Source organism: Coenobita brevimanus, chromosome 55 (genome assembly GCF_032717465.1).
Source record: "Coenobita brevimanus isolate Jiangsu-jjx chromosome 55, ASM3271746v2, whole genome shotgun sequence".
Taxonomy (NCBI): Eukaryota; Metazoa; Arthropoda; class Malacostraca; order Decapoda; family Coenobitidae; genus Coenobita; species Coenobita brevimanus.
The window spans coordinates 60506839-60522413 of record NC_137008.1 but is presented as its reverse complement, the minus strand read 5'-3'; the positions used below and the strand labels follow the sequence as shown (position 1 = coordinate 60522413).

The 15575-nt window shown below is 40.4% G+C and overlaps 1 protein-coding gene across 4 annotated transcripts in view; it reads left to right on the top strand.

Moving 5' to 3' along the window:
- The window catches only part of LOC145401239 (tau-tubulin kinase homolog Asator-like), a 203311-nt gene that overhangs the window by 138596 nt on the left and 49140 nt on the right, over positions 1 to 15575 (top strand). For 2 of the 4 annotated variants that reach the window (XM_080273569.1, XM_080273568.1), the window contains exons 4-10: positions 671 to 885; positions 7812 to 7941; positions 8612 to 8751; positions 9758 to 9877; positions 10061 to 10212; positions 13043 to 13205; positions 14154 to 14267. In XM_080273569.1, coding sequence (XP_080129695.1) covers positions 671 to 885; positions 7812 to 7941; positions 8612 to 8751; positions 9758 to 9877; positions 10061 to 10212; positions 13043 to 13205; positions 14154 to 14267 — 1034 coding nt within the window. The remainder of the gene's footprint in view (positions 1 to 670; positions 886 to 7811; positions 7942 to 8611; positions 8752 to 9757; positions 9878 to 10060; positions 10213 to 13042; positions 13206 to 14153; positions 14268 to 15575) is intronic. The other 2 variants (XM_080273570.1, XM_080273571.1) reach the window with 2 other exon arrangements.

The window sequence follows — 15575 nt, the reverse complement described above, 5'->3', positions numbered from 1 at the left end:
GCTAAACGAGACTAATGACGAGTTTCATTTTGGTGAGTAGACATTAAAAAAAAATAAAAATCGTAATGTTTTTTTGTCTTTTAGTTTGACTTTTTCAGCGAGTGAAAAGTTTTTTATTTGTAACACTACCGTGTTATAGAGCCTACTTACGAGAAAGATGGACAAACAGCTGATTCTGCCGGTACTTGTATGGTGAAATATGTGTTATAAAAGTAACCTATCCTGTATAGCCTATAAAAGGGTGATTAAACTGCCCATACTTAACCGAACATCTCTCGAGTCTATACTCCAAATGTGGTTAACTAACACTATCCTCCCTCTTCCCCCCGATAAACTGAGAGCACCTGTGTCGGTCCAGTACTTAAAGGGTGATTAAAGTGTTCATAACTAGCTTCATCACCTTTTCCCCCGACAGGGATAGAGTAATTGTGTCGATCCTGCCCTTAAGGGTTGATTAAATTGGTCCTAACTCTCACTATCAAATCGTCTTTCCCGACAGACGAGAGCACGTCAGTCGGTCGTGTAATTAAGGGCTAATTAAAGTGTGCCCAACTCAATCCTCTTTCCCCACACAGGCGGCAAGCACTTTTTTTTTTTTTTTAAACGCTCTTCTGTACCCCTGTCCACTCTAACTCTCTCCCTTAACTCTACTCCCTTTACCCTCGTCCAGGCCGAGAACACGTCTGTCGCTTCATCGGCTGCGGACGTAACGAGCGCTTCAACTATGTGGTGATGCAGTTGCAGGCCAAGAATCTGGCTGAGCTGCGCCGCGCCCAACCCCGGGGAGCCTTCAGCCTCTCCACTGCCCTGCGCCTTGGACACCAGATCCTACGCGCTATTGAGGCCATCCATGAGGTCGGCTTCCTGCACCGTGACATCAAGCCGGTGAGTATAGAGAGAGAGAGAGAGAGTGTTTCTTATTTATTCATCCATGAAGAGGTAAAGTCTCCTGTTTCTTACTTAGCCATAAACCAGTGAGTTATCCATCTTTAATTTAAACTGGAAGGAACTAAGGACAAAATTGATTTGAGTTATTTACCTTTATAATATATTGGAGTTTTTTTTTTTTTCATACCCTGTGAAATGGAAAGACCATAATAATAGAGAGTGTGACGTGGAGTGGCTGGAGAAGGTAATGACGGGTAGTTGTCAACGTAAGGACTCTGAGTTTTGTGTGTGTGTGTGTGTGTGTGTGTGTGTGTGTGTGTGTGTGTGTGTGTCAAGTTTGAGCCCTGGAATTGGGCGACAGGCAGTAGACTGATAGAGAGACAGATTGTGTATTTGCAATGGTTTTGGTTCCGTTCGAGGCGTAGAGACATTTAGATTATATATTGCCATTATTATGGTTCCTTCGTGGACAGACAGAATTTATTGTCATGGCTTTTGTTTCTTCACAGAGAGATGGACTGAAGTTTTTGTTTTTTCGTAGACAACTGGACGGAATTAATATAGCCTAGGTTCAGTCACGTGTATTGTGAAACGTGAAATTTTGTTTCCGTGGATTTTTGCCATACGATTTCATTTGTCTCTGAGAATCAAAAATAATTTCGAGTTCACAATTTGTGGATTCAACTTCTTCTGTCCGATGGCTTGATTTTCATTTTATTTAGCCATCACCAAACGAGGTTATTTACCTTGGGGAAGAACTTTTGTACTGAAGGGATATTGGGGGTAGTATGTAATCCCTCCAGGTCGAAAAATCTACCTAAGGTAAAAAAAAAAAAAAATAGCAGAAATACAATGAACTGGAGTGGCGACATTCTCAGGCAAATATATGAAACTTTTCAAAGTTTATTTCTTTCATGTTCAGTAAATACCTGTGTTTCCTTGTATTTATATCATATGAAAAAGAATCAGTGAACAAACAGGCCGAAATGCAAGTTCAAAGCGACGTTTCCCTCTACCGCACCAGAGTTTGAAGCTAGGGAAGATGTGCATTTCATTGGGATGGCTATTACGGCGTTTGGTAATCTTATGGTACTTTCATCCCTTTACACTTTGGAGGATATAAAATAATTCTAAAGTTCTGAATCGAAGGTCTGAAAAAAATGTATCTCGAAATACGAGGCCCCAATAATGCTCAGCAATTTTCAGGGTAAATATCCTTAAAATAAACCCGTGAGGTCGTGTCAAAAAGCGTTGCCAAGAACAGCGACAACAACTAGAAGACATCAGGAAAGTTCAAAATATATTTTCGCTGGGAGAACTTTATAAATTATCGGACTGAAGGCATTGGCCACAGCATTGGGGTATTCCCTACTACAGACACTTATTTTGTCTTATTCATGCTAGCCCTTTTTTTTTTTTTTTAGACGCACTTTTTTTTCAGTTATTCAGACTAACCATACGTTATGTTTGTTTTCATATGGGAAATCCTAGCTATCAGAATTTTAAAACATATCTTCATAAACCCTTTCATTGCAGTGGATGGACTTTGGTACTACATTCAAGCTAATACTGGACGATTTTGTGCACCCAAGATATTACAGTTACAGACGGTATTAGTTAACAAGGAATATTATATCAGCCCTAAAACGGACTTGTCGTCCAAGGTACAAGAAAAGGAACATTAAAGCCTTCGATTGTATTACTATTTTTTTCACAGGCTACGTAGGATTTGGTCATTTCGCCCACTTAACGAATGCTCATGGCGAGAACCAAATAAGATGTTGCACACAGGTAGTGGAGGAGCCAGCACTGATCAGTGTCATCATCATCATTACGATCTCCTTTTATACGTAGGTATAGGACGAGGTGCGATTTAGAAAGTAATAAAGAAAATTGACTAAGGGAAGCCAGCTATCACAGTGCGTCACAGATAACAGTTGCGGGTTCGGTCCAAGCGTCTGAAGGGTCGGGCGGGGGGGGGGGGAGAGATGAGGAGAGGAACACTGAGGACAAGGTCAGCTACAACCCATCTCCATCTTATCCCATGGTACACTGTCTCGATAAAGGAACAGACGGTATACCTGACCAAACATTTATAATGAATGCAAAAAATATATACCTGAAAACTCTACTTATTGTTACCATAATAGTATTTGCATATAAAACGTCATTCAGTTATGAAGCAAGAATTCCATGCATCCAGGTTTACAGCCTGTGTCAAGATGCAAACACAGGATATATACAGATTGTGAAAGCAGTGACATGAATAACAAGAATGATGCTTGGAACAATTTCCCCATAATATTATACATACAAATTTAACGATGGTGTACTTCAAGATATATTGTACTTTAGCATGGCAAAAGAAAATTATTCTTCAACGTTTTATGTATATATGCACATTTACAGAACCTTCTTTCTGTGCAGGTGGGGAGCACATATACCTTGGCTAACGAAAGTGCCTCCCCTCCCCTCCCCGTATCCGCTCTCTGATAGATAGCTTTACTGTTGCTAGATTTAAGAAGAGAAATACAATGTTCATAATACCACACAGAAACACATGGATTCACACTGTACCCGCCTACCTTGATCCTATTTCCTTATCCATACCTATTCCAGCAACAGCCAATATAATCAAATACTGTTGGTTCGTGGCATTATTTTGCGTGATGAGGGGATGGATACAAACCACGACATGTTTAATAAAGAACATGACGGGAGGATGATGTTTGTGGCACGCGATGAGGTGTATGCGTGCCTGCCATTGAAGTGAAGACAAACCCACGCTGTCCTGCCAAGTGCGTGGTCAAGATCTGGCTAGCGTGACCACCCCATCCCCATCCCCACCTTATCTTACACACTACACCCCTACTCCAACCGTTCCCTCCCTCTCCACACCTACCCCACCCACTCTCTTCACTCCTACCCCACTCCATCTCATTCTTTCTCTCCAACCACCTACTCACACCGTCCTCATCCTATCCCACCATTCCACTCTCCCGTCTGTTCACTCCCCACGTGCCTTTGCTCGTGCTCTCCATCTACCCAACCTCTCCCTTTTCACCACCGTCTCTCATCCATCCTTACCTCACGTTCCTTCACCCGTTCTCTCTCTCTCTCTCTCTCTCTCTCTCTCTCTCTCTCTCTCTCTCTCTCTCTCTCATCTCAGCCCTACCCACACTCTCATCCACACCCATCCCACGTGCCTTCACTCGTGATTCCCATACATCTTCTGTTGGCTATAGACACTCAGAAAATAATGGCCTTAGAATACTGCCGTGTAGCCATGTTGGTTCATTTCGCTCTCCATAGTTATACGGGCTGACTTTTCGGCAATTACATCTATTTCATTGATTAAATACGGTAATTGAGTTTTTTTTTTTTTTTTAGGGGAAGGGACTGGTTGATTTTTCTTTTCTGGGGAAGGGAAATCTGATCACGTGATCCTGGTGCTCATGGTTAATCCGGCCCTCATGTGTGTGTGTGTGTGTGTGTGTGTGTGTGTGTGTGTGTGTGTGTGTGTGTGTGTGTTCAATTGGGTGGATGGGTACGCTTGATTATTAGGTATAAGTATGTTTATGTGCAAGTATGTGTATATTTGTGGGGCACGGCCACACCTCGAAACATGTGAGGATAAGATAAAACGATGTACAGGGTTAATGCTGCCGCACTGACAGTGTCTGAACCTTGAATGGAACCCTGAGCCTCGTTTCCTCTTATCGATTACTTGTTTCGGCCATGAATCCGTGCCCCAGGTATGTGCGTCCGTATATGCGTGCTTTCGTTTGCGAGCGTGCGTGCATGCATGTTCCCGAGCAGTGATAGCCCAGGTGAAGAGGCTCACGCGCGACACAAATTTAGACCACCTGGAATGCCAAGCACGGGGGAGGGGGGAGAAGGAGGGGGAGCAAAGGGGGATAGGAGAGGTAAGAAGGTGGAGCAAACGGGGGGATAGGAGAAGCAAGAAGGGGGCAAAGGAGGGGAAGGGGATAGCAAAAGCTAGAGGAGGGAGCAAGACGGTTAGGGAGAACAAGGAGAGGCAGAGAAGGGGAGCGAAGGGAGATGGGGGCTAAGGTGTAGGAGGAGCAAGGAGATAGAGAAATAAAGAGAAAAGTGAGGGACAAGGGGCTGTGTGGGGAAACATTCTGGCCTCGGAATGCAAGCAAGATCAACATGTATCTGAATGTCTCTCTCCCGATGTGCCCTCCGTTGATATAATGGATACGATAAGGTCTCCCAAATTACTCTACTTCTCTGCCTGGTTCTGCCATGTGTCGGGTTGTTATGCTGGTGTGGTTGGGAGGGATGTAGTTATTTGCTGTGGTGTGTGTGTGTGTGTGTGTGTGTGTGTGTGTGTGTGTGTGTGTGTTATGGAGTTACATTTAACGATGAATTATGAGGGAGACTGATTCGTCCACACGGTCATCAATAATTGTAGTTCCGTGACGGTTAATCATTATACCAGTCGTGAAATAAAATTTATAACTCAGAACTTTAAGGGAGGGCTGTTTTCTCCCGTACCGCCATTAATAGTTTTATTTCTGTGATGCCTGAAACTAAAGCCAGTATTAAAATGTTTGAGATTATAGCACTGTTGGTAGAGAAACTATTACTCAAAATTATGAAGGAGACTTTTCATCCGTAATGTCACCGGTATTTGTATTATCGCAAAATAAGCTCCTGATATTTGGCACAGTCTTACGTTTCATTTCAGTTCGTAGGGAAGACTTGTTTTTCGCAGGAAGACAGTGGATCAACAGTACAGAATCTTCCCGTAACTCTTATTCATCCCACAAAAAAAGATCTCAATTACGAAAGATACGAAAGACAGTTGATCGTTAGTTTGTGAATTCGGTTCCAAATGAATTTTGTAACTATAATTATTATTATTATTACTATTTTTTTTTACAGGAAGGATAAGAAGAGTGCCAAATCTTCTCGTGTCTCTTTGTTTTTAGTCCAAATATCGGATCTTAAGTACGAGAGGTCACTGATTATGAGAGAGAGAGAGAGAGAGAGAGAGAGAGAGAGAGTCTAAACATATGGAGGAGATGGAGCATGAAAGAGACTGCTTAAAAGGGTAGTTGATGGGGCCTTGAGAGAGAGAGAGAGAGAGGACCTTGTGACAAATGAGGATCTTGAGGGAGAGGGGACCTTGAGAGAGAGAGGAAGGGGAGACGGGCTAACCCGGAGTCTCTCTCTCTCTCTCTCTCTCTCTCTATCCTTCTTCCTTCTTTTATCTCATCTCTCTCATTCCGTCCCTTTGTCATCTCCTTTGTTCATCCTATCCAGCTTTCCTTCCTCTACCGTCTTCTTCTGACTACCTCCCCTCTTTTTCCTTCCTCCCTCCCTTCTTCTTTCTCCCTTTCTCTCATTCTTACCCACTTCTTCCTCCTTTCTTACCTCCTCGGCCCTCTCCCCATTTCACCTGCTCTCTCCTTCCTACCTCCCTTTCTCCTCTCTCTCCTACGCAGTCTCTCATTTCGTCTCTTCTTCTTTCTTCCCTTCGTTTTTTCTCTCAGCTTCTCATCTCGTCTTTTCTTCATCCTTCCCTTTTTGTTGTCTCTCCACCTCTCATCTGCTTTCTTCGTCTTCCTTCCCTTTCTCTTCTTTCTTCGTCTCTCCTCAGCACTCCTCCTGTTCCTTCCTTGCTATCTCTTTCTTTCCCTCTCGCATCTGCACTTTCCTTCCTCGTTACCTTCCTCCCCTCAACCCCCCTCTCATCTTTTCTATCCTACCTTCCTCCCCTCCTTCCCTCCGCTTCTCTATACTTCTCTTATCCACTTCATCCTCTCTTCCTTCCATCACCTCTCCTCCTTTCTCTCCCTCCCTCTCGTCTGCTCTCTCTCCTCCTCTCTCTCATCTCCACCTTTCTCCTTTCCTTCCTCTTTCCTTCACCTTATCACCCCCACCCCCGACCACCTCCTTTCCGGCACATATCTATCACGCAAGGCCGCACAGCATATACAAGTCGATATTAATTAACCTTGCCAAACAAAGATCTCTCTCTCTCTCTCTCTCTCTCTCATAGAGAGATGTGGGCATCATCCAGCCCTCTTGAGTTATCAGAAGAGGCTGGATGACTCCATCGCTGATGTCTTTCCAGGATGCAACACAGTACCCCATACTATTAAGCACATTATGGAAGACTGCATTGCACACAATCACCTGCACCAACAACACGACATACACTCCTTGAGAGCTCTGTGGGAAAGCCTGGTCTCGGCCACGGCCTTCATTAGGGACCTGGGGCTGTTCGGCCAGACTGCTTAGGGAACAACTACAACTACTACCAGTGTTATCTGATGTCACTCTAAAAAATTAAATGTGGTAAAGCCTAGTGCCTATGAATTTTTATTTTTATTTCTTAATATTTAATGTACCCCAAAGTGTATTTTTAGTGTAGGTATCAGTTGATTTTTTTGTATTCAGTGTTCAAGAGGCTTTCCCTGTGCTGATGAGAAATACCTTCCCTGTGGTGGCACCAACATAGCCAGGTGGTTCTGCTGCATGGTCATACAGATGTCCCTTAACTCCTTCTCTCTACTCTGGAGGGAGGATTGTGGATTGCAGAAGAAGGCTGCTTCACTCTACAGTCCATTAAGTTCACATTAAGATGAGCCTGGGGTTCTAACAACTACAACAAGAGGTTTGCCTTCATTATTTGACTATATTGAGAGCCAAATATAGTAAAGCTCCTTCTTTTGTACAGTATGTTGGATTACAGTTCTGTTTTGCTTGGTCAGATTGTTTTGCCTGTTAGGTCACATTTTTGTGGCTGTCACAGTAATGTTAGAATAATATAGCAGTTGTAAGGAAGGAACATTAGTACAGTAATAATCTGGGGGCCCTACAGTAGTAGTAAAATGCACAGATTTTTTTTTTTTTTTTCATTAATGTTTTCATTTTCTTTTTTCTTGCAGTCCAACTTCAGTATGGGTCGTCTGCCACATAACTGTCGAAAAACGTACATGCTGGATTTTGGACTAGCTCGTCAATATACTAATGCCAATGGTGAAGTTCGAACACCCAGAGCTGCAGCTGGTTTCAGAGGTGAGACAGTGTGCTCCTATATTGTCTACTGTACGCAGTGTAGGATACTGTGCTTTCATTAATCTGATATTCATTGTGATTACATGTTACATGGCCTTTTCTTTGCAGTGAAAGTACTGTATTCTTATCCAAGTAACAGTTAATGACTAAAGCACTCATAATTTTAAAAAAGATAGTGGTAGACGGTGGCAACCATCATCCACTCACTTGATGTAGTGCTGCCTACTTCTTCCTTAGCCTTTATCATTCTTTTCTTTGCCTGCCCTCCTCTCTTCCTATTTCTCCCATCTTTCCTGTCACTTCTTATTGCATTTCTTTCCTTTACAGGTGGCTTTACATTGAGTGACAGGCCAAATGGTTTCCTGTAAGCCAGGAAACCATTTACAATGCTGGGTGGTAACCTTATAACCAAACCATATGTGCTCCCTACGTGTCAGCAAGTGGGTTGGTGGAGGGTTAGTGCCCCTCCCTGTAAAACAACTGACTCAAATTCAAATGGCCACCCCTTACGGGATTATGGCGTCTGGCAGTAGATAGATAGATAGATAGCATTTGCCTGTCAAGGATATAGATTTATCACCCATCAGTCTTGAGTGCTAAAGTTTATTTCATAAAATAAGGAATGTCATAAGTACTTCTTGAACATGAAAATTTTGTTTTTTCCCCACAGGCACAGTACGGTATGCATCAATGAATGCTCACAAAAATAAGGAGATGGGCCGCCATGATGACTTATGGTCTTTATTTTATATGGTTGTTGAATTTGTCAATGGCCAGTTGCCATGGAGGAAGATTAAGGATAAGGAACAGGTGTGTATACTTTACCTCTACAATTCTTCATTATATTATTAGTAACAAAGAAAGATGTTGACAGGATCATTAATGGTAGAGATGAGAAACAGGAATGATAGTGTCTGAGCAAAGAAAGGATTGCATGACAGTGCACTATATTACAGTAAATCAATGCTTAATGTACATATTGTGGTGCAGATGATTCTTAAGAGACATAAGTCAAGAGTGATAGCTGCTGAAACAAATCATCTAAGAGATTAGGTGGGTAGAAATCACAAGGACATGAAGAGCAGCATGTTAGTGAAAACCACCTTTTTTGACTAAATATTTATTCTGTTTTAATGACAGCTGTATTCCTCTCTAGGAGTTCACAGTGGAACCTCTAAAACATCCAGAATAAGTCCTTAGGCTACAGACAGTGGATACTTTATTTATCAACATACCTCAGAAATATGTGTGGAGTGACATGGAAGGAAATATGGTCAAATGAAAGGAATCATGAAGTTGTACTGGTTAATGCAAATGAAGAGAACCATCAAAGTAGTTTAGCTGTATGGAGTTAATGGAGACTGGGAGACTGACTAGTAGAGTATATGAGAGAGTTGGTTGAGAGGAGAGGATGACCAAAATAAGTTAGAGAGGTAAGGTGCAAGAGTATATATGGGAGGGTGGTGTGTTGTAAGAGGACAGGTCATTACTGAATACTGTAGGGACAGAAATGCCTAGAGGTTTTCTTTTTTTTGTCAGGGTCATCCCTTACAGGATGCAGCATCAGCTTGTAGATGGCTAAATAGATATTTATCATAACATCATCATTCAAATCCATTTTCTCATATTTTATTCACAATTAAGGACTGCATTTACCAGTATGTATATGGTGCAGAGAGAATTCAGCCATGCTTTGAGTTTTCTTCAGTGATATAATTGAAGTGCTATGTTGTCAGCTTAATAGGTAACTGTAGTATTTTTAGGCTATTTCAGATCTGATTTTCACATCGTTTGTTTTTATTTTACCTGTATCTAGGTGGGCTTGATGAAAGAGAAGTATGACCACAGACTACTCATTAAACATCTGCCCTCTGACTTCAAGCAATTCCTTGAACACATCCAGAAGTTAGACTACCACGACAAGCCTGATTATGCAGTAAGTACTGTTATTTAACTTTTTGTTTATATGTTACTTGAAATAGAAAGCAAATGAAAAGTGTATGGGTATTGTTTAAGGAACTTCAGATGTAGAAGCACTTTTTTTTCTGTTTTAATATTATGCATTATTAGCTTTCATTGAATAGGTTTTCTAGCATTCTAAAATCAGTATGTTGGTTAGATGCTCTCTGGGTTGTTTGAGCGGTGCATGAAACGGAGAAGTATCAAGGAATCGGATCCCTTTGACTGGGAGAAGACACCAACCGACAATTCTCTGGGCACCACCACCACCACCACCCATGCTGTTATCACCAAGCCACAGCATGCAGACAGGTATGCCATGCATTGTTATTGTGTTGTTCCTCCTTGCTTCAGCACTTTACTATGATATATTGCAAATCCCCTATATTTTTATCCTTAAGAACACTGTTGCACCATTAGAATTATGGATCTTTGAAACTTGCAAGCTGTGTTTTATGTGTAATAATACGGCAATGTACTACGGTCAGTTAATTACCTGTAATTCTTTCTAGTGTACTTTACTTAGATACTGAAATGTTTACCATTAATATTTGGTTACCTGTATTATTATACATCAGTTACCATGGATGAGCAGCAAACCAGGTACTCGGATGGAAAGATATATTATTGTTGTAACTAAGCCTCTTTCGGTATATATGAGTTTATTGAAGGCTAGGACAAGGAACGAAAGTGTATAGTTAATTCCACACATTTGCGGTATATCACATTCATGTTCATAACATTCATAATAACAAGCAACATTCTAGGCATGGTTTAGTAGTGAATTAAGTGCATTGCTTGTGTTATTAGATAGTAGAAGTAACTGGAACCAGTAGATTCCAAATATATCAGCACATGCAAAGGAGCATTACTAAAGCACTGAGAAGTCAGTTGATTAATGTACATTACTGAAAATAGACATCACCAGTGTCAAGGTCATCAAGTCCATAAAGTGTTTTAAAGGAGCCTTGAGTACCTGTACATACAGAGAATGTTCTTGAGGAGTGTAAAACGTATTCTCATCGTAAATGTCAGGACCAACTTGCCTAGCCCTGGGCTTCTACACTCCTCATGGGGCAACACAGGATTGGATGATGGGTGGATGGATGGATGGATAGATGAAGCTTTTGAGAATGTGTGGTTATACAGTATAAAGATGTGGTGGGTACCTTATAAGATGAGTTGAGGGAAAGTGGGGAGGTAAAAGGGAGAAACTGCAAGAAAATTTAAGTTGGCCTGAAGTCCAGAACCATGTAACCTTATACCCATTGGTTTGAATGATTGTGTGGCTGATTTCACTGGACTGACTGTTGATAGTTCTCCTACTGTGATTTTTTTTTTTTTTTTTTTTTTTTTTTTTTTTAAATAAATAATCTACCTCACCCCAGCTTCAGGTGTGAATAAGGGTCTGGTTGATAATTGTTGTGATTTTATTTATTTCACATTATTGATCAACCACTTCCCCACACAGGGTTTAGAGCTATAGAGCTGCAAAAGTTAAGAACAAATTGTGCTAAACAGCACTTACTGTGTAGTAAGTTCCAGTTGCAGTGCTTACCTATGAGAAAGCAAAGGTTGTTGTGGTGTTCATAATTCTTTACCATCATGCTCAGAATTTTGTTGAAGGAATGATATGTTCAGAACAGTGTAGATGGAGTGTATTTACAATACTTTTGCCATGAAACAGTGCTTTAGCACCTACCAGTTAGTGTTTGTTGTATGCCTGAACTATTCCTTGTTTCATTCAGCACCTATTGCAGGTATTTGAATTGTTAGCAATACATTTCACTCTATAATTTTGACAACCATCATAAGAAGCACTGTCATACTGTAGTTATTTCATAATTATATATATACAGTATATATATATATATATATATATTAAAAAAAAAGAGGTAACCACAACTGCAGTGCAGTGAAGCATCTCAAATTGATACATCCACAACCCAGCTTAATACACTTCCAGAATGCTGGTATATTGAAGATTCTTGCCAAACTAATGTGTCTTTGCAGGTTTGCCCACCCTTAGTTTTTGTAGTTACCCATAACAAGCTTTTCCATGTCTGTATTAAGTTTAATTTGGTATGCATTATGTGTTGAGAAGCTTCTGAGGAATACAGCAAAATTACTACAGTATGTACTATAGTAGACTTGTTTGTTAATGTGTAATTTTATGTTGCTGATCAACAGGCAACCCAGTGTAGAAGTAGAACAGTGCTGAATCTGTTAATCTATATTTTTTATTATATAGTGGGGTTTTATTGTTTGAAGCATAATTTCTTTATCCCTTTCTTGTTTTGATAATTTATGCATCTCTGTTAAGTCAAATATCTCAAGAACTGTTGGTTGCATATTAAGACTTACAGTTCCCTATGTTTGAAAAGGCACTTACCATTACTTATGGTCACAATTTTACTTGCATAAAAGGATCCTTAGAGATTCATGCATGCAGTTTCAGAGTTGCTTTTCAAGACAAATATTGTATGGATGAGAAAAGCTTTTGTTGAACATCATGTAAATAATTTCAAAGTACAGAGGTTTAATTCTGGAAAGTATTTAATGGAATTTCATACTGTTTCACACTTAGAGTTACAAAACTTATTTGATGATGTGTAATAATTCTCTTCGTGCTGGATCCAACTTCACTACATCTTTAGGGGGGAAAAAGGATAGGATACTGATGATGATAATAACATTTGATAGACTTAATTTTCATGACAGGTTTTCTTTTGAATCATTTAATGTGATTGTGAGTGATAACTCAACATTGGCAGTGCTAGGCTTTACATCACAATTGCAAATATCACTGTAAGGGGTAAGCAGTTTTTTGCAGAGGCAGTTCAAACTTTTGTATGTTTTTGTAATATTGTACTGAAATTGCTTGATCATTTTTTAAAAATGGTATTGTACTGTAATGGTAAAAAAAAAAAAAAATCTTTACTTTAGGCTGGGCCATTGAAGACTTATCTGCCGTCAGTTTCATATTGTGGTGCAAAGCAGTGTATATTTGAGATGCTTCACTAAAAGGCACAGCACAGTACTATTCTGTATTTAGCACTATCAGTACTGTACTATGATTGTTTTAAGTAATAAGTAACTTTCTGTTGTGGTAATTTATTGAATAAGTAATTATGTGGTTCAGCCGGCACATGTACGTTGGTGGGATGACTGACAACATGCTGGATGATAATGTGCTGGGATCAGTCGACAACCAAGAGAACGTGGAAGTTGACCGTGAACATGATCCTCGTCGCCGTCGTCGCAGAGACACTGTCCTTCACCAGCCACAGCCCAACAGCAACCAAGTACGTGTCTCTCTAGTCCTCTTGTGGCCCCCGGTCACCCTCACCTGGCCCTTCCTAGTTTTTATACCCCTTGTTGGTCCTCATTTGAACTTTGGTACACTATTTACAGCCCTCAGTGATCCACATGCGACCTCCAGTACACCTCACCTGGCCCCAAGCTTACATCATATGGCCCCCAATTCATCTTGTGTGCCAGAAGTTCATCTAATGCGTTACCAAGTCTTCTCATGCAGCTCGCAGTCTTCTCCATGTGGCCTCATGTTGACCTTACCCAGCCCCAGGTTGAATTGGTTTGACCCTCAATGCACCTTTTGTGTTCTGTGGTTCATTCCTCTTCATCTAGGTGTATTCAGCCAGACAATACTTAAACTAATTTTCAGTACAGGAAGGCATATATTGCTGTAGTACTCCAAGAAAAGATGTGTAATCAGTGTCAAGAGAACTTTTGGAAGGAGACGTTGAATCCGTCGTTATGTTGACTTTATATGCACATGCTGCAGTGGTGTCACTCAGCATGCAGCATCCAGTAAGTGTTTGTTGGGGTACAATACTGAGAGGGGCTGGTGGGGTAGCCGGACCACAGTAGCATAGATCCCACTGCTTCCATCTCTCCCCTCTATTTTACCAACTTCCCACTCTTCAATCTGTGTAATTTGTCTTAGAATGCAGACCCAGAAATCATACTGTGGTGTTCTGGGATCTCATGTTGTACACTTATGTATGTCTTAAGTATACTCTGTGGTAATTTTGTACCTATGTAGTGGATAGTAGAAAGGTTGCTACCATTCATTACTTCACTGAGCACGTCTCTGCCCCCTTACTAGTTAGTACACTTGGCAAATACACCCTGCACTAGTAACGCATATAACCGGTAGGCAAGCTGCACCATTCAGATTAAGCAAAGCCAGTCCAGCATTCAGTTGGTTATTGTGAATTTGGCGTCTTCAGCAACAGGTGGAGACAAAGGAGCGGGTGCTGAACGATAACAACGTCAATGCCAACATCATCGCCAACAATGAGAAGGACACCAACGAGGTGGAGATGTCACCCAAGAAGAGAAAGGTACAGCCTGCTTTCCCTCAGTCTGGTCAGGGTGTCTTTGCTGTCATTAGTTGTACCTTTGCTGCTGTAGTCTGTCCTTCAGCCTGTGTCTACCCTATCCCTGTCTCTTGTGCTGTCTCTCAAACTTCTGCGTCTTTGTGAGTTTGCGTGTAATTATGATACAGTATTACTTAAACACAGCATTATAGACAAGTACAGTAGTCACAAGTTGATTGCTGTGACAACATCTGAATGGAAACATAAGCTGCCTCCCCACCAACCCCCTCTGTATTCTGTGTATCATCGTTAAACAGAATTTAAACTTCTCTTTGGTTTAACATATCAAGTTAGAAAGATGCATTTACTAACCTTACACAAAACAGTTTAGTACACTGAGTTCCTTATGCAGTATAACATGTACAGTGTACTGTAATAATAACCTTATGTAGAATACAGGTACCATTCATGTTTGTATTGTTTACCTGTTCTTAGTGTAAATATTGTCAAATAATTATTCATACTGAAATTACCTTATGGGACAGTAATTGTGTGAAACATTTGTTTCATATATCTCTTCGAATGATGCTTAACCTTCTTTAGTGACAGTACATTAGCAACTCATCACCAAACTATTTTGTAGCACCTTTTCATTTATGAAGTAGAAAGATTTTGTACAGCAGATATACGAGGAAATAGAAATTTCCTTTACATATGTAAATGAAGAGTAGGATCATTGAAGAGAAAGTGTATAGAATGAGTACTCACATTTAGTAGTATAGTAATGTCCCTAGTTGTTACAGGATTGATTTCTAGATTTATCAAAATTGTCTTCTTTAGCCATTTCATAAATGATCATACAGGTGCAGTATACATTGTACATATTAATTTGAAAACATCTTTTATATTATATGGAAATACTTTACTGCATTGCTTCTTCTGCTTTATAGTAGGTTGTATGTAATTAGTCTTACTTCACAGTATCAGCTTTGCTTAGTAATGGTCAGCAGCTGATGTACAGCACGTATAATATATCACCATCAATGATGGAAACATTGTTGGGAATGTACAAAGATAGGCCTTAATTTTGATATCCTAGAATACTTTTCTTTTTTGTTTAGATTCAGTTGTTCTTTGTTACAATGATTTTCCTCAGTTTCAGCTGTACAGTACGGTATACTGTACTATAACTGCACAATTTATAAGCAGTCATATCAGCTTTGTATGAAGCTTGACTGTCTGTTTTAGTTTTTCATTTATTTTATATTGAAACACTATTCTAAACACTGTGTATTGAGTATTGCCCAGCACCTGAGCAGCACCTCTTCAATA